A 24741-nucleotide genomic window follows, 5' to 3' on the forward strand; every position below is an offset into this window, starting at 1 on the left:
TTACATTTCCGTTTTTCTGGCTGTATATACATTTTTAAAATTAGCATTTTGCAGCTTGTTTGAAAGTACTTGTGAATTATGTGGGCATCTTCTGAATTCCAAGTACATGCTGCTCTAGAGGTAACTTTAGTAAGGCCATTATTTTTTACCATGATGCCGCAGTCCACCCAGTCATTCGATGCATAGACACATGGGCAATGCTTACCTCTGAGACTGGGGCTTTAATAACATTCAAAAAAATGAGTGATACTTCTTGGACAGAATAACTGCCTGAACCGCCAGGGCCCGGGGTAACTGTTGGGTGTCGTGAAAAACCCTGTTGAACTCCTGTGGTGGAAGTGACCCGAGAATAAGGCAGAAGTGCCACCAGTCATGTGATCAAAGGTTCCCTTGAAGTGATGCATGCCTGCCCTGCTGCTTTGTGCCACGGAGTCAGTTCTGACCCACAGCGCCCCTAGAGAACAGAGAACCGCCCCACATGGCTCCCAGGGCCTCTCCAATTTGTTTCTACTTGAGACCCCCTTTTGCTGGAGAAACTTACAACATGAGCAAGCCCTGTTGAAACTCAGATGCATAAGGAGTTTGATTTTGAATTAATTTCTGGTCATTGTGCATTCAGAAACCCATTTTTTGCCCCTCCTCCATTCAGTTATGCAACCGTAGATGGGTGGCAACCGACAGTGAAAGCAGCTTTGTTCTAAGCTGAAAGTTTTACGGAGCCAGTTGCCGGGTTTTCTCTCGTGGCGGCAGCTGTAGATTTGACCTGCTTAGCTTTCTTTCAGTTAGCAGTAAACAGGTAGCCACAGAGCTCCCCGGGTGAGGCAGGCTACAGAATGCCGGAGTGAAAAGATTCCAGCAGCCTCAGCATAAATAAAATTGAATCAGATCCTCCCCCCAACTCTGAATGCACAATAGGAAATACTCTGTTTTGTAAGAACAATGAAAATATATCTGAAGATTTTTAAAAAATGCCTAACCAGTGGCTGCTTTCTATGTCTTAAGCAAACTTGCAACCTGATGTTCATTTGACTCCATTATCATGCTGTTTAAAATTTAGGGATAAACACATGCGAGTTCTGCGTGTTCAATGTGATCGTCTCAGTTTGTACTAGGAGGAAGTCATTAAGTAGAACGGATGTTGGTAATAAGTATAAATAAGTCTTGCGTCCAAGGGGAATAGTGAGAATGATTTTTCAGAGACCTAAATCATGATTAGGAATATTACTAATCTTCTAGACTTGCTTACTTAGGTCTGTTTCAGGGTGTCCGTTTGGCACTCTACCTCATAAAAGTGTACCATACCTCCTCACTGCGGCCTAATGAAGTAGGTATTACGCTTGTATTAAAGATGGGACAATGGAGCGCTTCAGCATTTCGCTAAGTCACGCAGTTTGAGTAAGCTGCTGTGGGGGCAGGGTTTGTGCTTGTGACTCTTTGCCTCTAATGGACATGTATGGGCTTAATTACACGCAGCAGAAAGACGTGGAATCCGCAAACCTGTCAATGTCGAATAAGGAAGTCACGGATAGCATCCTTCTAAGTTGTATTTGCTATTTAAGCTCCGTTTCTTTAAAAATTTCTTTTTCTTCTCTTTTAGTTTTTGGTGATAGCAACTTCTTTAAAATAGCAGCAGTTTGGGTGTGAAATGAAATAACACACACAGCTCCCTTCCGCATGTACTGGTGTGCGTTCACACACATGCAGCCCCACCACCCCCACTCTTCAAACTCTCTTTTGGTGGCTGCATTTCTTCTGTGCTAGGTCACAAAGCTGAAGACGGGGAAGAATTTTGGTTGCTGACATGGTGAGCCCCATCATCCCCTCTTCCAACAAGAGACACGTTGGGCTTTCTCCTGCTGGCGGGCTGCGCACACAATGTGTCACTTGCTATTGTCCTTCAGGGATGTCCTTTGCCAACAAATAAGGGACCACCCGTATCAGTTGAGGATAAGTCGTTGCTTAGAGTTCTTACAGGTAAAGGCATAGTAACGAAGAAAATAGATGCTTGAGCCTAGCTAGAAGGCCCACCCCCAACATGGAAATAAGGAGCGCCCGTGGAAACCACTCCAGGTAGGCCTTGCTCCTATTGCTCCACGGAGCCTGCTCTGCACTTAGGAAACCACCTCACCGTCCTCACCTGACTTGACCACCCGATGCAGCTGCTCCTTCATATTCGCCCCCATCACTGGCTGTTCTTTGAATAGAGCCACCTCTCCTGGAACTGTAACACCCGAGTGCTACAGGACCCAAGTCTTCAGGCCTCCCATTCTTCTCTAGACCTGTTCTTTAGATGGCCTCATGTATTGAAGTACTATTTTTACTGGTAGGACCCAAATCTATATAGTGAGCCAGGACCATGCCCCCAGGCTTCAGATTCACATAGGAATATGTAGCTACCAACTTGATGTCTTCGTCTCTTAGGGCATCATAATGTATTTTCTCATGAGAGTTAAGATGTCCAAAATTTCCCTGTAATCCTCCCCAACTGCATTAATGGCAACCCCATCCTCTAGCTGAGTGGTTCTCCACCTTCCTAATGCGATGGCCCTTTCATGCAGTTCCTCATGTGGCAGAGATCCCCCAACCATAAAGTTATTTTCATTGCTACTTCATAACTGTGATTTTGCTACTGTTATGAGTCGTAATGTAAATATCCGATATACAGGGTGTATTTTCATTGATGCAATTGAACATAATTAAAGCATAGTGATTAATCACAAAACAATATGTAATAATATATTATGAAATATTTCTTTTTAATTACTAATTAATGAAGTTTTGTCTTAAAGCATGGTGCAGCATGGGTAACTCTTCACGTCGCAGACACTTATGTGGGCGTATCTGCAGGTGCGCGGACCTGCCTGCAGTCGGATACAGGAGCAGTGTCTTGGTTCCTAAGACCATGGGAAATATGTGTTTTCTGATGAAAGGGTCATTAAACCTCCAAAGGGGTCGAGACCCACAGATTGAGAACCGCTGCTCTAGCTGCTACAAAAAGCTCAGTCGTTCCTTTTTTCCCTCTTATCCCCCAGACCCATTCCAACAAACAAGTCCTGTTGGTCCAACCTTCAGAATCGATGTCAAATCCAACCTCCTCCACGAGCACTCCTTTGCCCAAAGTAACCATCACTTCTTACCTGGATGACTGCAGCAGTGTCTGGCCTACTCTATCTTTGACCTGTGACAGTTTATTCTTAACATGGCAGTGAAGGTAATCTTTCAAAAACTAGAATTTATTTAGCTCCCTAGTGCTCTAGAGAGTCGCCCCCATCCCCCATCTTCTGTAAATTGTTTGAAGTGAAATCTTATGGAAACACTCACCAAAGTTAAAATAGATAAAGGGGGACTCAGTTGGCCTGAGTCAAGCCCCGCCAGACCCATGCCCCTTCTTCATGCCCCGCACCCTTCAGAGGCGGTGCCAGACATGACACAGGCGTGCTCTGCAACAACTGCTGTCTTTGCAATGTCAAAAGCAGCATGCTCAGACATACGAGGGCCCGTGAAGATTTGGTGCTAAGTCTCAAGAACTCTGGGAATAGAGCAATGGCTTACATATAAAGAGCCCTATGAAAAACCTTGGCGGATGATATGTGAATTATATGCCAATAAGACTGTTGGGGGAAAATAAATAAATAGATAACTAATGCCCCAACAACGTGTGGAGGAAAGGTCAGAGATAATTGTTAGTAACACACAGCGATAGGGTCAATCAATAATACAACTTCCTCCCCGGGGCTGTTTTACTAGCTTGCATGGAGACATACTCCTAATATTTTCTACTTGTTGAAACTCATCTTTCCTCCTTTTCCAGTGTAATAAATATTTTTGTAAATTTTATTTTTTCTAATTATAAGCTAAATGCCAGGTCTTATCCACTACCTATTTAGTAGCAGGGGAATATCTTTTTTTCAATTGAGAATGAAATTTCTTTTTTTTAACCCTATAATGCTGAGTGTGATATTTTCATAACATTTAATTAGATGTATATATTAATATATATTGATAAATATAAAAGTAAAGAATAAAAACCAAAAAAATATTTTCCCCCTGAAATGAAAAATTCAGGCATTATAGGGTTAAGACAGAGAGACTATACTAAGAAAGAAACAAGAAATGTGAGACTTCACTAAGGCAGTCTAAATGCCATGGATCCCAGGGAAATATTGCCTGGACTGGCCTCAGTAGACATGATTCCACGCCACACTTGTTCCCCACCAGTTAATACGGGGTGATGTTTTCCTGCAACTTCATAGGGTGACAGATGTCCTAGAGGGCCTGGGAAACTTTGAAAGTCTTGAGTTTAGCAAGGCTATTGTTTGTCTAAGTGGGGCAGAAGGAAGGAGCTAAGATAATTCCGAACATTTCATTAGATTGGCAGAAAAAAATCAGGGGTTCTATGAAACTGCTTTTTGTTTAATGTCTACATTAAGTCATCCATTGTTACAGTTAGAGAAACAACTCAAATGCATTAAACCAGTGGTTGGTTCTCAACCTGCGGGTCGCAACCCCTTTGGAGGTCGAACGACCCTTGCACAGGGGTCGCCCAAGACCATCGGAAAACACATATTTCAGATGGTCTTAGGAACTGAGACACCGCTCCTCTATCCATCTCCAGGTGTTTCCACATGCAGATACGCCCACATACGAGTACTCGGCTCGGCGTGAAGAGTGTTACCCATGCTACACCATGCTTCAAGACAACATTTCATTTACTTGTAATTAGAAATAAATATTTCACAATATATAATTACATACTGTTTTGGGATTAATCACTATGCTTTAATTATATTCAATTTGTAACAATGAAAATACATCCTGCATATCACATATGTACATTACATTACGACTCGTAATGGTAGCAAAATGACAGTTACGAAGTAGCAATGAAAATAAATTTATGGCTGGGGGGGATCACCACACATGAGGAACTGTATTAAAGTGTCCCAGCATTAGGACGGTTGAGAACCACTGCATTAACACACCTTAAAAGGTGTGTGTTACTTAAATGCTTAGGGAATCGATCTAAATGCTGCTTCTCAGGAATGAGCTTTCTAAAATTCCAGTTATCACACTGGAATTAAATGGAGTATGTCATGATTCTCCGCAACGGTAAGTCAAAACAGTATTGATACAAAAATCGTCAAGTTTTAGTGAACAAACATACTAAAATGTGAGCTATTTCCTGACATGTCCTCACGTGTGTTTACACACTTCTGAGGGCAGCATTTCCGTTTCTCTAACCCTTCCCCAAGGAATTCGGAACTTTGTGATTTACACCTTGTCCAAACGGACAGCTCGGAATAGTCCAGGGACTCACATCCTGTTCCTTTTAGCATGGGGAACAGAAAGAAGTCCGAAAGGGCAAGACCAGGGCTGCAGGGCAGACTGGATAGGAGAGCCCACAGCAATTCCGGGAGGGCAGCCTGCCGCTCTCAAAGAAAGAGGCGCACTGTCATGATGGGGAAAAATGCCTCGGTGGAACTTCCATGGCCTTCTGTCTCACAAAGGCAGCTTTCCATTCTCTTCAAATGTCTTCTTAATAAGCCCCTGTGACCATCCCGTGTCCTTCAGGAGAATCAAGATGATCCCTTTGGACTCTCAAAGAAGAGTCACCTTAAGCTTGTGAACGGTCCTCTCTGCCTTGAACTTAATTAGCCCAGCAGAGTCCCTCAAGGCACTCTCTCCATTGGCACTTTTCTCTAAAGGCCCTTTGTCAGGACTTGGAGGATGGTCCCCCCCCTCCCCCACCGGAGAGGTTCTGCAGCCAACCCTGGAGGGCAGAGGCATGCTGAGGCACCTTTTGTTTGGAATAAGCTCACGCATGTCCGCACAGGGACTCTAGCAGCAATACTTTCTCTACTTCCCTTCGTACCTATTAACACAGTCACCCCCCCCCCCGCTCCAGATTGTCCCATGTTTTCATATCTTACCTATAACAGAGACTTTGAGGAGTTCAATTTTATCATTAAGGCCTGCAGCTTGCAGATTGTCACGCGCTCCCAGTAGCTGCGAGTCACTGACGTCAGCACCCACATAGTACACATCCTACAGGGAGAGAAATTCATATTTTAAGTATACACAAAACTTTCTTTTCAAAGGATGAAATGAAATTAATACATTTGTTAATTCCATCTACGACGCATTTAGACTATTCGAGTATAATGACTGGCAAAAATGAAAAGTTGCATGACCAGTTTTAAAGTCTGGAAAGATTTCACAATGAAATATTTTAAGGACTTAAAGAGATTTGTATAATCTAGGTCATGATGACTTAGTTAGGCTGTTATGCTTTTCTAAATTTCCGGTGGTATTTTAGGAAACAACAAATATACTTTGCCCTTCATTATCTACTTTGAGGAAATCTACATACTCAGCACGTATGCACTGTCTCATTGTCCAACAGCTTGCATTTATAACAATGGTAAGAATCTTTGGGTGTGTGTGCTTCATTTGACACCTGGGTGCCGTACATTTGACAGTAACAAACTGAGGGGTGAGGGGAGAGAGACAGTTAAGGTCACATGTTAGTTTGGCTAGGTCATGATTCTCTGTGCGTGGTGGTGAAATCATGATGATGTCTTCTTCCACTGTATGACCTGCTGTAGTCATCCTCCAGTTTCATAAACTGAAGTGGTCTTTGGAACCTAACCATGTGCACAGTGAGGAGTGAGTGTACTTAAATAGCAAATCCCATAATTAAACACTTCGGTCTACTTGTAAGAAACGCATGCCTCCTAGTGTCTGTCAAAACATGTACATTACTTGGTCCCCCAAAGTGTAGCACTTACTGGCCATTCTTTCGCAGCTTCCAGAAGTATTGTTCCAAGTCCACACATTGGATCTAAAACAACTGTTCCAGCCTACAGACAGACAAATATTGATGGGCGCGTGAGTAAGTCGACCAAGAAAGGTTTAATAACTAGAGCCTAAAACTTGAGGAATCAATATTTTAACAGTCAAGTTTGCTTGTTACACTTTATTAGGAACTTCAGGTACTTGAACGCCTAAGGCAGGAGTCAGCGTGCTGTGTCTGCAGAACAGCCAGGAGGCTGGCTTGGCAAAAACACCTTTAGGAGAAGGAACAGTGACAGTCATAGTGCAGAAATGAGGTACTTCTGTCCAGATGAGCTGGGCTTTGCTGCATGTAGTAATCACGCCTGAATTTCAGAGGTTTAAAGCTACATGTAGTGCATGCTATGTGCCCACGATAGGTCACGTGGGCCTTCAGCTCCTCACTCTGGGACCCAAGCTGAGGAAGTGGTCACCATTCAGATGGGACAGTGCCATCACGGTGGTGGGGCAGGACAGCACAGCACTGGCTCTTATGCTGCCGGCCAGAAGTGACACCCGTTGCTCCATTGAACTGGTTAATGCATGTCAGTCACATGGCCACATACAATTCCAAGGGATCAGGGAGGTCGTCTTCCACTCGAATTTGGGAGGAGGAAAGGAAATATGGAGGACAAAATGAATTTCTCCTGCTATGCACCATAGATCCTGCTAGATCTTGTAGGTCCTTTAAGACTCTAGAATCTGTCCTGGAGGAAATGGGTAACTGCTGAAGGGTTCTTGGCAGAGCCCTTAACATGGTGGTACATTTCAAAGGGATCCCCTTGGCTGCTCTGAGTGTTAATGGGGAGGCTAGGAAGGATGCTAGGGGAGGAGAAATAATGGTTGAAATGAACAGTGGTGGTGGTCGAGGTCAGAAGAGTGTGGATGTTGGATATGTTTCCAAGGCAGAGTCAACAAGGTATGTCGATGATTTGGATGTGGAATGTGAAAGAAAGGTCATGACGTGGGATGACTGCAGGTCTTGACAAAAGCATCCAGAAGAACAGAGCTGCCTCGTCCTGAGATGGTTGGGGGTGGAGAGAATACATTCAGTTTGGGATCCTGTAGTGGGACAGGAGGAAAGTCAAGGGAAATAGAGGAAAGAGCTGGGAGGCAAAGGGCATTTATAGAGGTCTAGACAAAGACATGTACATATGCAGATATATATATGAGATTGGGGAAATAGATCTATGTGCCTATATTTATAGGTTTAGTATAAGGTGGCGGAAAGACATTGGGCCTCCACTCAAGTACTCCCTCAATGCAAGAATACTTTCTTCTATTAAATTGGCATTCTATGATGCTCACTGTCCCGACACAACTGCTGAAGACAAAGCGGGTGAACAAGCAAATGTGGTGAAGAAAGCTTATGGTGCCCGGCTATCAAAAGATATAGCATCTGGGGTCTTAAAGGCTTGAAGGAAAACAAGTGGCCATCTAGCTCAGAAGCAACAAAGCCCACATGGAAGAACATACCAGCCTGTGTGATCACGTGGTTCCAAAGGGATTGGTTATCAGGCATCAAAGAACAAAAAATCATATCATTGGGTGCACACCTCCAGGATATGATCGCTGAAGACTAATGGGTGCATAAGCAAATGTGGCGAAGAAAGCTGATGGTGCCTGGCTATCAAAAGAGATAGCATCTGGGGTCTTAAAAGGCTTGAAGGTAAACAAGCGGCCATCTAGCTCAGAAGCAACAAAGCCCACATGGAAGAAGCACACCAGCCTGTGCGATCATGAGGTGTCGAAGGGATCAGGTATAAGGCATCATCATCAGAACAAAAAAAATCTTACCAGAGTGAATGAAGGGGGAAGTGCAGAGTGGAGACCCAAAGCCCATTTGTCGGCCACTGGAGATCCCCTTGCAGAGGGTTCTAGGGGAGGAGATGAGTCAGTCAGGATGCGATGTAGCACCGATGAAGAATACAGCTTTCCTCCAGTTCCTAAATGCTTCCTCCCTCTCCCCCCACGTCTGCCAACTATCATGATTCAGAATTCTACCTTGCAAGTCTGGATAGAGCAGAAGATGTACACTGGTGCAGATAGGAGCTGGAGGCCCGGATGATCCCTTCAGGACCAGGGGTGTAAGGGGTGATACTGGGAGGGTAGAGAGTGAGTGAGTTGGAAAGAGGGAAGCGATTACAAGGATCTACATGTGACCTCCTCCCTGTGGGATGGACAACAGAAAAGGGGGTGAAGGGAGATGTCGGACAGGGCAAGCTATGACAACATAATAATTTATAAATTATCAAGGGCTCATGAGGGAGAGGGGAGCGGGGAGGGAGGGGTTAAAAAAAGAGGACCTGATGCAACGGGCTTAAGTGGAGAGCAAATGCTTTGAAAATGATGAGGGCAAAGAATGTACACATGTGCTTTACACAATTGATGTATGTGTGGATTGTAATAAGAGTTGTATGAGCCCCTAATAAAATGTTAAAAAAAACAAACAAACAAAACGTTTGGGATCCTGGATGCATTGAGTTTGGAATCCGATGAGATTTCCAAGTCCTAGTGTCATGTGGGTCCCTGGAGATATGCGTCTGGAGTCCCTGGACCGGGGTGGGGGGGAGGCTATGGATATCAAGCAGGAACCCTTAGCGTCCATCAGCTTATCAAAGGTATGGGAAGTATCAGAATGGCAAGCAAGCAAAGGTAAGAGGGCGACGTCTGTGGATTGTGCCCTGACACTGACCAAAGCACAGCTCTCTGGAAGATGAGGGACCAGTAAAGCCTGCCGAGAAGCGTGTAGCGGGAGAACCTAGGGAGACTGGTGTTCCCAAAATAAAGTGGGAGGAAAACACAAGCAACTGTTTGAAGAAGGTGAGTCCTCATTACGTCCGAGTGACGACCACTTAAGATTGCCTCTTGGGGCTGGGAAGCTGGGGGCGACGGGCAAGCTCAGAAAGAGCAGTTTCAACAGGGTGCTGGGAAGGAAATCCAGATGGGCATGGACAGATGAGAGAATGGGCAGAGAGAACGCAGGGACCCCAAATGCAGACAGCAATTTTATGAGTTCGGATGTACATGGAAGCCAAGGAAGTGGTGATAGTTGAAGGAGAACGTAAGTCTGAGAGGACTTTGAGATTTTAGGTCGCAAGATGTTAGTACAAGGCAAGTAAAAAAGCACTGGTACAAAATCATAAACACTTTTATTAAATAATAGTATCCAATGGCGAGGCTGCTTCTAAACACATCCTCTTGCTAGATCTGCATACTGCTGAAGGCTGCTTCCAGCTCTCTGTCCTTCCTCCCAAAGAATTGTGGACTCTACAGTTTATATCACATCAAAATGGCCTCAAACCATGTTCTCTTAACGTGTTCTTTGAGTGTGGGGAATCAAAGTAAGTCTAACTGAGCAGGAGCTGGGCTGCACTGTGGATGGAATAAGGTTTTCCCAGTGAAATTCCTGTAGGACAGCTTTTGCTCCCCTGAAGAATGCGCAGGCGCGTTTCCACAATGGAAAAAAATAATCCTTGGTGCACATTTCCTGGCCCTTTTCTCATCAATGCAGTTTTCCATATTCTCAAAATTTCTTCATAAGACGTTCCTGTGATTGTCCCATGTCCTTTGAGGAAATCTATTAAGATTTTCTCTTAAGATCACTCAAAACCTGTCACCATAGCCATATGAACTGACCTCTGCTAAGAACAATTCAGCGGGGCCACTGCTTTCATCGCATCTTGCTCTTTGGATCACATTCCTAAGTTCCAAACTCATCTCCAGTTACCATTTTTTCTATAACATTGCCTTCCTGAGCTTTGATCTTGCTTAAGAGTGATGAAAAGATCAGCTCTTTGAGCTGAATGCATGGGATTCGTCAAGCCCAAAGCTCGACGTCAAGATGTTCACTTGTCGCTATCAAATCAATGGTAACTCTATGGTCTTCGTCCACCAGTTTCTGGACATCAGCCATCGTTTCTTCATTCAGCCAGGTAGGCAGTCTTGCCTCCACCAAAGTCTACCTGACCTTCCTTTAAATGAAATGGTTGATCTATCTAAACACTGGTTTACGGAGGGCAGCTGTAAAAGGACCAATGATGCGGGGGTGACATCTAACCTCCTCCAACTACACAAGAGGGGAGGAAAATCACCATGATCATCACCAGCTGCTCAAAGCCAATCCCTATGAGATTAGGGTCAGACAAGACCTCTTCCACCTTTCCTTACCAATTCTCACAGCAGCTGACTCTTCCCAGCACTCCGCTCCCTGATCTTCTCTCTCTCATGCTGGTGGTGACACTGCCTCTCTCTGCTTCTGAAATGGCTCAGTTCATGCTCAGCTGGTGGCAATGACAATGAACGCGGTGTAACAGTCACTCACGGCTGAATCATACAATTCTATCAGCATTACAGCCGTTATGACTAGAAGTTGTCGTTGCTGTTGTTGTTAGGTCCCTTTGAGTCAGTTCCAACCAATAGGGACACAAGGCACCACGGAACAAAACCCTGCCTGGTCCTGCAGCAGCCTCACAATTGTTCCTGTGCTTGAGCCCATTGTTGCGGCCACTTGTCCATCCATCTCTTTGAGGTCTCCCCCTTCTTTGTTGCTCCTCTACTTTACCAAGCATGTTGTCCTTCTCCAGGGAATGCTCTCTCCTGACAATATGTCCAAAGTACGTGAGATGAAGTCTTGCCATACTTGCCTCTGTTCAGTAAACACAAGGAGCACTCTGGCTGTACTTCTTCCAAGACAGATTTGTGCATTCAGTGTTCTTCACCAGGACCATATGGAAATGCACCCATTCTTCTTCATTCAGTGTCCAATTTTCATATGCCTATGGGGCAGTTCAAAGTACCATGGCTTGGGTCAGGCCCAACTTAGTCCTCAAAGTAACCTCCTTGCTTTCCAGCACTCTAAAGGGGTCTTGTGCAGCAGATTTACCAATGCAATGAGTGTTTTTATCTCTCGACGCTGCTTCTATGACATCCAAGTAAGCCAAACTCCATGACAACTTCAACCTTCCCTCCATTTGTCATGGTGTTACCAGTTGTGAAGATTGTGGTCTTCTTTATGCCGGCTTGTCATTCATACTGAAGGCTGATCTTTATCGGCAAGTGCTTCAAGTCCTCACTTTTAACAAGCAGGCTTGTCCTATCTGCATATTATAGGTTGTTAATAAACCTGCTCCAATCCCGATGCCACATTCTATTTCATATAATCCAGCTTCTCATGATTTGCTCAGCATACAGATTGAATAAGTATGGCGAGACGACACAACCCTGATGCTCTCCTGTCTTGATTTTAAGCCATGCAGTATTCCCTTATTCTGTTCACAACACTGCTTCTTGATCCTTGTACGAGGTCCAAATGAGCACAATGAAGTGTTCTGGAATTCCCGTTCTCCTCAAGGTTATCCACAGTTTGTTATGATACACAGTCTAAGGCATTGATGGAGTCAATAAAAGATAAGTAAACATCTTTCTGATAGTCTCTGCTTTCAGCAAAGATCCACTGGACATCAGCAATAAGATCCCTTTCCTATATGTTCTTCAGAATCTATGACTAGAAGAGCCATGTTCAATAATCCACTGTGCTTCAGGAGCATTCCCATGCACTTGTTTCAAAGCTTCAATGACTTGGGAAGTTGTCCATTTGAGTTTTATAAAAAATCATTTTTTCCCATAGCACAAACAGAATCACTGCTTGATGGCACCCCAAGGAGATGAAGACAGTGCTGAACTGAGCACAGCCATTCACTCCATACAGAGACAAATGTGAACCTGTTTTACTTGAATAAACCAGTGCGGGTACGAACTGGAACCCTGGAAGCAACGCTTTCTGATTTACCTTCGTTTACGGATGTGAAAGGGTCAGTAGAGACAGAAGTCTCTATGTAGGTGAGTGGGATAGAATCTAGTATACAAACATTACTGCTGGCTACAGAGTTTTAAAAGGACAGTGAACTTATTGTAAAGAGGATAAATCAGATTACATGAGCCTAGATTCTGAGAGATTAGTAGCATGTTAAAGTTCTATTTGGATTCTAATATTTAAATAAAGCCAGAAGTAAGAGTGTTGAAAGCGCTGGTAAGGGAATTAATTCAATGAAAGATATAAAGTCCAAACTATGAATGAGAGATAAGCACAAGCAGTGAGAAATGGACCATGGTCCATGACCATTAATCCATCAAGGGGGTGGGAGGTGTGGAGGGTCAAATAATTGTTAGGATACTAGAGGAGGGGAACAAGAAGAAATAGAGAAGTGATTAAAAGCAAGATTTTTGACACTGGGATTGTTGGAAGAGATGCCCTTGTAGAGATCCGGATAAGGTGTAGTATATGACTGATGCAGACCATTAGAGTCAGGGAAGCCAACAAACTAAGAGGCCAGGTAACAAAGCATCATGACACTCTTGTAGACATGATGAGGAAGTTGTGTGCATCTTAGTGTTATCGAGTCAACTATGACTCACAACCACCCTGGAGAACAGAGTAGAACTGCTCCTTTGGGTTTCTAAGCTATAAATCTTTCCAGGAGTAGAAAGCCTCACCTTTCACCCACGGAGCAGCTGGTGGGTTTGAACTGCTGACTTTGCCTACTAGACTAATAGGATTCCTTAAGAAGATGTGTGTGTGACTGAGATAATCTGTTAGTCTGTTCTTCCACAAAGGCAGTGAGAGGTTTTCCATGAAAGGGAGGAAACCATGATTTGGATGGGGCAATGAAGAACAAGCAGGGCACCTACCCCACCTCCAGGACCCGCAGTACATAGAGTGTGGGAGCAAAACCATTCATCACCTGATATGGCTATAGAGGAAGCAGAGTCCTCAGTGGGCAGTCAGGAGTCAGCCAGAGCCATACAGGACCTGACCTAATAAAAGGCTCACGGTGTTCATTAGAGATGGTTCTAAATTTACTTTGTTTTCCCTCAGGGTATTTCTAGTATTGACATTTGTGCTCACAGGCAGAGTAGAGAGGTGTTTATTCCTGGGCACTTGTAACACCAATTAGGAACTACAGAACATGCTGTTCCTCCTTACATGTTATGGTATGTTTATAGAAAACTTCGTATCTAAACTCCCTATGTATCACTGCCACTGTTAGTGGTACTGTCCTCCGCAAAGTGGAGCTATCTAGGCCGTAAGAATTAAATAATGTATAAAAGAAGTCCTGAGCTGAAGAGGAAAAAAATCAATAATAGCAAATGATATACATAAACTTCCTATATATAAGCCAAGGCACCATTGCAATCATTTTATAGATATTAGTTCATCTAACCTTCACATGCCTCTATGATATATACACCGTATGCATGTAAATGCTATGTTAGTATATAATGTTCCTAAATTTCAGTTGAAAATGAAAAGATATTATTAGTATCCAGGCAGAAGGAACGAAGAGGCTGTAAAGGATAAGAAAACAGTCTGGAATTGGATCTGTCTCCTATAACGGTGGGGGTTAAGAGATAATGGAATCACATCTATGGAACTCTGAGAGAAAAGGATTGCAGCTCTGAATCTTATACCTAGCTAAGATATCAAACCTCAGCCAGAATGCAAGGGAGGAGTGTGAGGGGGATCCAGGGTTCAAGTACAACATCCGAGGAAAATATTTAAGAATGAACTTTGATCAAGCAGCAAATACACCAGAGTAGCTGTATCAGATAGGGAGAGACAAGTAGAGAAACAATGTCTTCCTCAATGTATCTTTGTGTGCATATTAAAAAATGTGGGAGTGTTCCACAAGTGCTTCTTGATAATTAAGGAAAGTATAATTGCTAAATAAAAACTTCTGAAAGGAGAGGGACATACACTAAGGGAAACTAACACATAATAAATTATTTTGTTCAATAAAGTCTTCCAGTAGTTGGGGAATGGGGGTGGAGGGAAGTAAGGAGATTAAAATATTCCAAAGGTCTCGTTGTAAGGGGAGGTAAATGTGGGGAGAGGAAAATAAAACAGTACTCCGGAGATCTCCTCTAATTACTGGTACAGGGGAAGCTGGAGGCATGAGAGCATCTTAGTGTCAGTGCATTTCAGCAGATCACAGAGCCCGTTCCATCTTTTAAACTGGAAGTAGAGGGATGGGTGTCAAGGGAGCTGGGGACGGAACCAATCCTGGAACAGAAAAGTAAACAAAACCTCCAGCTTGAAGGAAAACAAGAAGGAAGAAGTAACTTAATCAAAACTTGAGCAAAAAGACAACAAGTAAGCAGTATAAGAACTAAGGATGAAGCAGTATAAGATGTAACAGTAAAGTAGAAAGAACCTAATTCAGGATCTCTGTCTTAACACTTAAACGGAATTCTTCCACTGAGAGACCGAAACTAGTAGGGGACACAAACAGATCTGTGTCTGATGTATATAAGAAATACATTTAAATAAAACACCCATGAAACAATGTGGTAAATGTGAAAAGTAAAGAATTACTAGGCAAATGGATACAAAAAGAAAAGCACGTACACATTAATAAAATCATAGTGAAATTTAAGTTTAAACTCATTAATCAGGATAGACTTAGTCATAAAAATTCTCAATTAAACTCATGAACATGTATATTACCAAGTCAGTGAATAATGCAATAATTTTTCAAAAAACATAATGGGAAGTATAGAAAGAGTAGGAGACTGTGCATTGCGCCTTTCAGAATTGAACAGGACTATGGACGATCAATAGTAGCCACATGGAGGATATTCCTTGAGTGGATACATTTTTGTAAAGTACCTAGGTCCACAGATCATTTACAGAACTTGATCCAGAATTTGATCTCAGAAAAGAACAAATAGTACAAGGCAGTAATCTTTTGACTTAGCATTTCTCTCCCCGCAGTACTGTCAGAAGTTTAACAATCTATAGAAGTGTATCAACCCAGCAGCTTCTAAGTGTAACTGCAAGGACTGTGAACGTAGCTGGGGAAGCAAAGGAAAGCAGATGGTGTCTACAAGAGCCCGGGTAACTAAATTATGGAAACAGTGTTGCTGTTGACAAGAACGAAAACATCTTCCTTACTTTAATTTCAGCGAGAGATGCCATGGCCCACGCAATGGTGGATCGCAGTCCTGCTGTCCTGATGTAAGTTCTGCTGGCTAACGGAACCCTGCAGAGAGATGAAGCTGATTACATATCAGATGCTGTTGCCGTTGTGTGGGCTCATCTCCGACTCCCGGCCACATTATGTGGAACAGAACGAAACACTGCTCAGCCTTGCATATGGGTCTCAACCTTTGCTATGTTTGAATCTGTATTACAGCCACCTTGATGATACATCGAATTACTCTAAATAAAAGAAGAATGCGGTTCAACTAATACAAGTGACTCACCTGTCTCTCCCTGTGAGTCACTTCAACATATTCATTCGACAGACGCAGAGTATCCCTTAAGCTAGAAAATATTTTAACTTTATTCTAAACATGTCTTGTCTAACCAGCCTGGATTTCCAAAAGGCAATTTCAAAAAAGACAATTGAAATGTACATTTTCATGTGTCTGGATTTTTTAAAATGTGACCAGGCACGAGGAAAACCCTTCTAGAAGATTTGTATCCTCCCTGTCCTCCCATAGAATAGGCCTTTTCCTGCTGAGGCAGAGTCCCCACAAAGGGCACAGTGTTTGGGGACACAGGTGTGGAAAGTGAGACTGAATAGGTACTAGCACTTGAAATCTGCTTTCTATAATGAAGTGCCTTTCGTAATTTGCATTTGGCTCATTTGCATATTTCCCCAAAAGGAGCCCGTGAAAATGGACACTGAAGATGTCCACACTGAATGACTGCATTTGGGGAAGGCACGCTTTACCCAAGGGGCTCATCGTTTCTTACTCTGCCACTGTGGGGTGGCCACTTTCAGTATCTCCAGATTTGTTACAAAGAATTCAAATACCACCGAGCATCATTTCTACTTTTGTAAAACAATAAACAAAAAAGCATCTCCTAGGAAACTTCAACAGGCTTGTTGTTTTCCCTTGTACTGTGTGCTGGTGAGATTGCACAATGTGATGTCACTGTCTGGTCCATTATCTGGGGGAAGGCTTGTCCATAACCACTCAGAGGGCTCTTTCTTTCCCAGGTATTATGCAAAGCCAAGATGTTCTCTAAACTCTCCTTACAGACTTTCAAGAGAATTTCAGGCGTATAAACATTGAAAATTTCTTTCTTATGCCAGTTTGTTCCTCACCTTTCTTGGTCTATATCTCCAGTTATCCTCTTTGAGGTGTATTTACTGCAAATCCACTCAAATCTTCGTATTAGATGACATATCCCTTTTATATGAAATAGCATAATTGCAAACTTACCGCTATAATAGAGAAGCCTTACATGATAAACACTTGGGTATTTCACTTTTTAATAGCATTTCTTCAGGAAATAACAATTCATATTAGATGCAACTAATACTGTATCTACTGATTTGTAATCCAGTAGGCAAACTACAGATGAAAAGACCGTAAAATATTTTGATTACCAATCTTGCCTTCCACAGATTAAGTTCTACTATTGTGCTATAAAACATATTTGATAAAGCCAACATTGCTAAATTATTTTTTAGTCCAGGTATCAAAGGAAGAAAAAAGGGGGGGGGGAGAGAGAGGAGATCGCTAATACAAACTGTATTTGCCTATCTCAGTGTCAAACTCACTGCCATCAAGTCAATTCCAACTCACAGCAAGCTGACGGGGCACAGTACAACTGTCTGTTTGGGTTTCCGGGACTTTAAAAAATATTTATGGAAGTAGACAGCTTCATCTTTCTTCCAGGGAGCAATGGGTAGTTTTGAACCACTGACTTGAGGTTAGCAGTTCAGCACATAGCCCGCGACACCACCAGAGCTCTCTTTGCCCACTTAGGAATGTATGTTTCAAAGTGCTTTAGTAATGAATGGCTACACATGTACACACACCTGCCATCCCCAAACAGACGTACACACACCTGCCATCCCCAAACACACGTACACACACACACACACACACACACACACACTATTTTTCTTCTAATAGAATTTTTATTTTATGGGGGCTAACCACAAGACAAAAATAAGTGTGCTCTTGTTTTGCTTAAACCTGAGCAAGCTAATCTACACTTTAACAAAGAAGCCCCACCATACCATATGATGAAGTGATTCAGGGGACAGGTTGTATTCAGAAATAAACTTCTTAAAATTAAAAATAATTCTCTACTGTCATAGAATCTGGTTATTGATTCTTTTTATCAGAAATCAGCTGGCCTTTACAAAGTATAAAAATGCTTGTGGTTCTTTTTCTCACATGCAAGGAAGCTCCAAGAAATTCTTGGAAAAATTCCATGATCTATTCATTCCATCCCCAGTGTATATTTCTCCTTATTTTCCTATATGCCATCCAGCATCACACTGAAGACACCCTAATCGAGATCCCTTGCCGATGCTTGGCAGGTATTTCTCCGCAAGTGGGTGCTTGGACATTGAATCACCTGAAGATGCCACACATTCACCAAGCTTAACTGAAAACATCTTCCCTTTCTGGGTTTCATATCTTGGCACATTTCTTCTTTATTTTCTTATCAGCAGAGCTCCTGCTGCACATCCCCAGGGCTACCTGTGCCACCTCAACTCCAGGTTTGTCTCTTTCAACATCTCCCTGGTCACCTTTCACTGAGCACACTGCTGCCTTTCTCTGCATTTTACAGCGACTGGCATCTGGGTCTACGAGCTCCCCAAACCAGAGACCAGGAATGTTTTCCAGACTGCTTACTTGCTTCTGGGGCCCAGGGCCTCCTTCCCGTTACCCCTAATTTTGCCACAGGTTAGCTCTTCTTCCAGAGCCCTGGTGGTGCCAGGGCCAAACAATCAGCTATGAATCAAAAGGTCAGGGGGTTGTTTTTTAGGACAAAGACAGGCAGTCTGCTGCTGGAAGGATGTAGGGCCTAGCAGACAATATAGGGCAGTTCCACTCTGTCCTATGGGATCACTAGGAGCTGGAAATGACTTGAAGGCCAACTCAGAAGCAGGAGAGATTCCTGCAGCCCACGAGAAAGAGGAGACACCATGGAGCATGGACAATCTTATGCTCAGCTCAGAGGTAGAGGCACCAGAGGCCTGGAGACCACGAGACAAACAGGTGTCAGGCTGACACAGAGCAGAGGAGCCAGGCTGAGATCATGAGGCAGTGAGGCAGACAAGCAGCGGACTTTATGGTCCCCAGAGGCAGAGACCAAGGGACTCTGAGAGGCTGGCGACCAGAGAAATAGCCACCAGCAAGGCTGAGAAGAGGTATTGGGGAGTGGTGGGCGGACCTTTATCCTTACTGTTTTGTACCCTGTTAGCTACTCGAATAAATGTCCATAATGGTGAGAACTGCCTGAGAGTTCCGTGTGGCCACATCAAGGAATCATCAAAACCAGCAGAAAAGTTGAGAGCCCAGACAGCCCGTTGGTAAAAGTCTGTAGTTCGAAACCATTCTGAGGAAGATGAAGCTTTCTACTCTGAGAAAGAGTTATGATCCTGGAAACCTGCAGGGGAAGTTCTTCTCTGTCGCATAGGGTCATTATGAACCGGAATGGACTTGACGGCCGTGGGTTTGGTTTTGGAGAAAAGTAAAGTTCCCTAGGAGGGAAGGAAGGAGTCAGGAGGATAAAAGAGGATGGAAGGTGGAGGCAGGTCTGACCTCTGCCGTGTGGAAATCGGCCTTGGAGTCAAGTCGTGGAATGGGATTCTCCTCCCCCGTGTAGTCCGAGAGCGAAGACATGGTCCCCAAGTACTGTGCTCTCCCAAGGAACCCAAAAAGTCACTGCCCTCAAACCAATTCTGACTCCTAACAAACCTCTGTGTATTTGTTTTATCACTACACTAAATCCATTGAATTCAAAGAGCATTTTCTTCATCTTAGAACTCTGGGCATATATCCTTACCATAAAATAAGTACTCAACAGATATTTCTGTTGAAGGTAACTGAACAAATTAATCCAATTTACTCTAGTAAATGGGTTTTTTCCTTAGTTGTTGAACTGATTAAAACGTGTAATAGTTGACATTTATTCAGTACTTATTGTTTACTAGAAGCAGTATCAAGGATTTTCTTGATTTATCTCATTTAACCTTCACTACAAGTGCTACTTCCTGAACGTGAAGAGTTGAAATAATTACTAAAGACCAAAGACTACATAGCCTTTATTCTGGATCACAGGTGGTCACTAGACTTTGGTGTGGTTCTGACCTATTGCTTTGAGAGTGCTCAAAGAATGGTGACCTGGAACCAACATATATTTGTTGCTTTGACACTGAGCTTTGTTTTTTTTGTGAGATGTCTACCAGGTATAGTTTTCTGCCTTTGCAATATCTCCCACCCTCATGGCTTGTGTAACTAGTATCCAGTCACCTAACTATCAAAGTTGCATATGTTAACAATTCAGTGTCATCCAATAAGATGTCCTACATATGTGCAAATTCCTTTTCTCAACAGTGTTTTAGATTCTATACCACTGACTAAAACAATGTTACTATCAGCAGAATTACCTTAAGCCTCATGAAGATGATTTATGGTGTACCCTAATAAAATGTCAATGACGTCTCTGAAACAAACCAGGGACATATATCAACCATAGGTATATGAATGCATGCTGAGCTCACAATTGATTGTAGCCATAATACAAGAACAATTACTTTTTGTCACATGGCCCTGCTTGGTACTTGCCCTCGTGGGATCACTGAATACATGAGTGCTACAGCAAAGTGTGATGAAGAAATCAGATGGTGCCCCTATAAAAAAAAAATCACTGTCTGGGGTCTTAAAGTCTTGTTTCAAAACAAGCAGCCATCTAAGTGAAGAGTTAGTTAAGTCTACTTAGAAGAAGCACATCAGCCTATATTATCTAAGGATTGTAAAGAAAAAAATCCAAACCAGGAGGATGCCCCTTTTCTTTCTCCTCTCTTTATTTCATTGTTTTTCTGTATAGGGAAGTCAGGGTGGGTGGATCTACGAAGACAGCAACTGGACTAATACTTACTCAGGGGCACAAAGGGGAGACTAGGGGAGATGGGGAGTCAAGAAGTAATAGGGACAAGGAGGAGGAAAATGTTCCAAAGTGGACTGTGGTCATGATTGCACAATCCTTCTCTTATTAGGATTAAATGATTGAATTGTATGGTACGTTCATTATAGCTCAAACTATTGAAAGGAAAAAAGAAAAAACAGCAGGAGTCCTCACACCTGGACCAACCAACAATGCCGTGGTAAGCAGAAAACACTGAAGCTGTTAGGATTTCAGGTTACTTGGCTCCACAATTACTATCCATGGAAGGAAGAAAATCAAACAAGGCTTTTATTGGGCACATGGCTGCAAAAGACCTCTTTGAAGCATTAAAAAAAGAAAAAGATGTCATTTCAAAGATGCAGGTATACCTGACCCAAGCAAACGACTCATATGTTCGTGAAATGAGTAAGCCTGAAGCAGAACTGATGCATGTGGATTACGGTGTTGGTGAAGAATAGGGACTATGCCAGGCACTTCCAGAATAACAACGTCTGCTGAGGAACGCGGCTCGGATGCTCCTGAGAAGCGAGGGCGGCAAGACTCTGTCTCAGCTACTTCGGACTTGTCGGAGAGATGGGTTATTGAAGAAGGGCATTCTGCTTGATAAAGGACAGAACTGGTACAGTCAGGGAAGAACCCCAATGGGATGGAAGGCCCCAGAGGCTGCAACACTGGGCTCAAACGCAGCACTAGTTTCAGGATGGCGCAGGACCAGGCAGTGTGTGCTTCAGGCTACAGCATTCCTGGCTGCTGACTCAGAACAGAAACCAACCACTGACGTAGTTACTGTTATTTTTTTCTAACTTTATACAAGATAGTTGGCCCAAATAACTAATTTGTGGAGAAGATCAAATTCAAATCCACTATTCAGTACTAGGTGAGGGTACAGTGTGGACAGATGTATAGTGAATGCCCTTCGGAGTTCTTTTCTGCCAAGAAAACAGTGCTCTATTGTGATCAGTGTCTTTAGGAACTCCTGAGATAAACATTTTCATGTGATTTTCACACTTCAGGGTTACTCTATCCTGTGTCATGACTCTGACTCTGACTGCCATCTGGCTCATGAGGCTGTGCTTTCCGCTACCCAGGCCCACTCTTCTCACCCACTGCCACCCGCCGTTGAAGCCCTCCTTTCCCTCAGGCCTCAGCAAACGGTTCCCTTGACAGACATGGATCACAGAGATGGCTTTCTTCCGCTGCTGAGTCAAACTAATTACCGTAATTGCAGGACATCTATATAATCTTATTTTCAACCACTGCTCATTCGGTATGAGTCTTAATTTTTGGATACATGCCTTTAATTTGTAAATGTTTAGGTTGTTACCAATTAGTATTTGAAACTCCATGAGCACGACTTCTTCAGTGCTTCTAGCAAGTATTCAAATAATTTTAAATAATAAGATTTAATGCTTTTTCTTCACATAGAAAAAATGCATACATATTCATGAATAATAAAATAACATGAAAATCAGCTTATCAATAGTAATAATTAAAAACATGTTCTTTTACTTTTGGTTAAAACCTTGTCAGTTGATTCCCTGCTCTGATGCATGTTAGGCCTGAAATAGTTTTCAACATTTTCTGTATTTTTATTTGTACCTATTGGGGTTTATCTCAGATGTTATGTCACTGGGGGTTACCCTCTTGAGTTTTTGTTGCATGTGTTTCTGTTTATCGGTAGATGAAACTCAGGACTGATGAACCTATTGGGGAAGCAAGTCGAATAGTTGTTCTTGTGGGGGTGCACAGTGGTGGTGGGGGTGGGTCAAAGGAAGCTGACGTCATGCGTTCAAGAAGGGAAAGCATGTGTTGAAACTAACAATGGAAGCAATTGTACAAGACTGCTTGATGTGACTGAATGATGGCATATGATTAATAAAATCATAATTAATAAAATGGTTTTGTATTAATAAAATTATTTTGAAAAAAATTTAATAAAATGGTTTTGAAAAAAAAGGTGTTCTTTTATTTACTGCTAGGAAATTAAATCCGTGTCCGACTCAGCGCTGCTGGGGATGAGGCGTTCCTCATACGTCAATCTTGTAGAGCCTGAAGCTCAGCCTTCTAGGGGCCAAAGATTAAAAAGTAAATTGTTAAATGATTTATTGAACTGTTTAAAAAATAATTTTCCTATTTTTCTGTTCTGCTATTCTTCCTGACCCTTACCTTCATGAGCATCAGTAGTGACAGTGGGATCCCAGAAGGTGGTTGCCTAGGTTTGCTCACCTCCCTTTCCTCCTTTGTTTAACATGCTACACTGGAAGATGACGATGCCATGAAAGGTCAGATTGGCCGCATTATTCAAATGAAAGACTGTTTACAAATACTTCGCATGGGCTAAGGCCGGCACTCCATCGGCAGTGGAGCAGGGCAACCTGGAAACATTTGGGGTGAAGATCTCGGAGGGGGTTAGGCTTGGTCTGGGAGAATTTCTAAGGTGTTGAGCTATCTGGGGGCCTAGGGAAATGAACACGACATTGAGGCAGGTAATGAGCTCACAGGTGCTATGGTGAGGAAAACGTTTTTTCAGGGCATGGTCTTTGTCATCTAGAGGCTGGTAGGGCCTGCCTGATGATCAGCGCACAGGAAGCACGCCATCCTTCAACCTTTATTGACACTGCTCATCGGCTGCTATCGCTCATCACCAGATGAGAGCCATGGCAATCACCTTAAGGCAGTTATGTTTACATCCTGCTTTTAGCTCGCAGATGCATCTGTGTGAGCTTAGGGCAAATGAAGCAATTCCTGAGCTTTAAAAACACACAGAACTTTATGATCTTAAAAAAAAAAGGTGCACAGATAGCAACTGGAAACACAGGGAATCTAGGACAGATGACTCCTTCAGGACCAGTGGTGCGAGTGGTGATGCCTGGAGGGTAGAGGGAACATGGGATAGAAAGGGGGAACTGATTACAAGAATCTACATATAGCCTCCTCCCTGGGGGATGGACAGCAGAAAAGAAGGTGGGGAGGGGGGGAGAAGACATCAGACAGTGTAACATATGACAAAATAATAATTTATGAATGAAGGTTTCATGAGGTGGTGGGAGTGGGGAGGGAGGGGGAAAATGATCAGCAGATATTAAGGGCTCAAGTAGAAGGCAAATGTTTTGAGAATGATGATGGCAACAAATGTACATATGTTCTTGACACAATGGACGTAGGTATGGATTGTGATAAGAATTGTATGAGCCCCCAATAAAATGATTTTTTAAAAAGGTGTATTACTAAAATCACCTGGAAAAAGAATAGCTAAATCATTTTGTTTTACATATATAGTACTATACACATAAAACCTTTTGTAGATACTCACATTAGGTACACATTCCCAAGAAAGTGAAATCCCTTTGGGTCTAACTGGCTCTATTTTACCAAAGTGCCTGGAAAATTATGTGTGTCCTGGCAGAGAAATGTATGACCTAACATGTATCATTCTATAAGGAAGCACTTGGATATATTAAAACCGGTAACAATATGGTGATGAAATTTGGGCAATATACACAAAATATTTATTTTAAAAAATTATATTCTATTTTCCATTTTTAATGAAAAGCCCCAAGATGCCAAACAAACTAAAATGTTTAGCTTAAATATGGTCCTAAAACATAGGCTCTACTGGAAATATTGAGGCGTAGTTTTCAGAATGGAAGCATGTAATCAGTGTATTATTATGATCAAATCTTACACAGCTCAAAATAGTTGAAGTCATACCCACCCAGTGGCATGACAACATTTTACTACTATGAGGAAAGAATGCAACCCCTATGCCTTTATCTCCTTCTGCTCTATCAAGAAGGAGTGTTGGTGGTGGTATCTGGTAAGCACTGGACTGATAACTGCAAGGTCAGTGGTTCAGGCTCTCCAGCCACTTGGCAGGTGAAAGATGAGGCTTTCTGGTCCCCTAAAGACGTACAACCTTCTAAAGTCTGCATAAGGTCACTGGGTTGTAAGAGGCCTGACAACTGGGT

At 42.8% G+C, this 24741-nt stretch overlaps 1 protein-coding gene across 3 annotated transcripts in view; it reads right to left on the reverse strand.

The window, feature by feature from the left end:
• The window catches only part of THUMPD2 (THUMP domain 2 tRNA and snRNA guanosine methyltransferase), a 49167-nt gene that overhangs the window by 10980 nt on the left and 13446 nt on the right, over nt 1-24741 (reverse strand). For 2 of the 3 annotated variants that reach the window (XM_075535478.1, XM_075535479.1), the window contains 3 exons: nt 15785-15872; nt 6789-6860; nt 5931-6045 (listed from right to left, as the gene is read on the reverse strand). In XM_075535478.1, the coding sequence (XP_075391593.1) occupies nt 5931-6045; nt 6789-6860; nt 15785-15872 (275 nt within the window). The remainder of the gene's footprint in view (nt 1-5930; nt 6046-6788; nt 6861-15784; nt 15873-24741) is intronic. The other variant, XM_075535480.1, reaches the window with a different exon arrangement.

This window comes from Tenrec ecaudatus, chromosome 17, assembly GCF_050624435.1.
Source record: "Tenrec ecaudatus isolate mTenEca1 chromosome 17, mTenEca1.hap1, whole genome shotgun sequence".
Classification (NCBI taxonomy): Eukaryota; Metazoa; Chordata; class Mammalia; order Afrosoricida; family Tenrecidae; genus Tenrec; species Tenrec ecaudatus.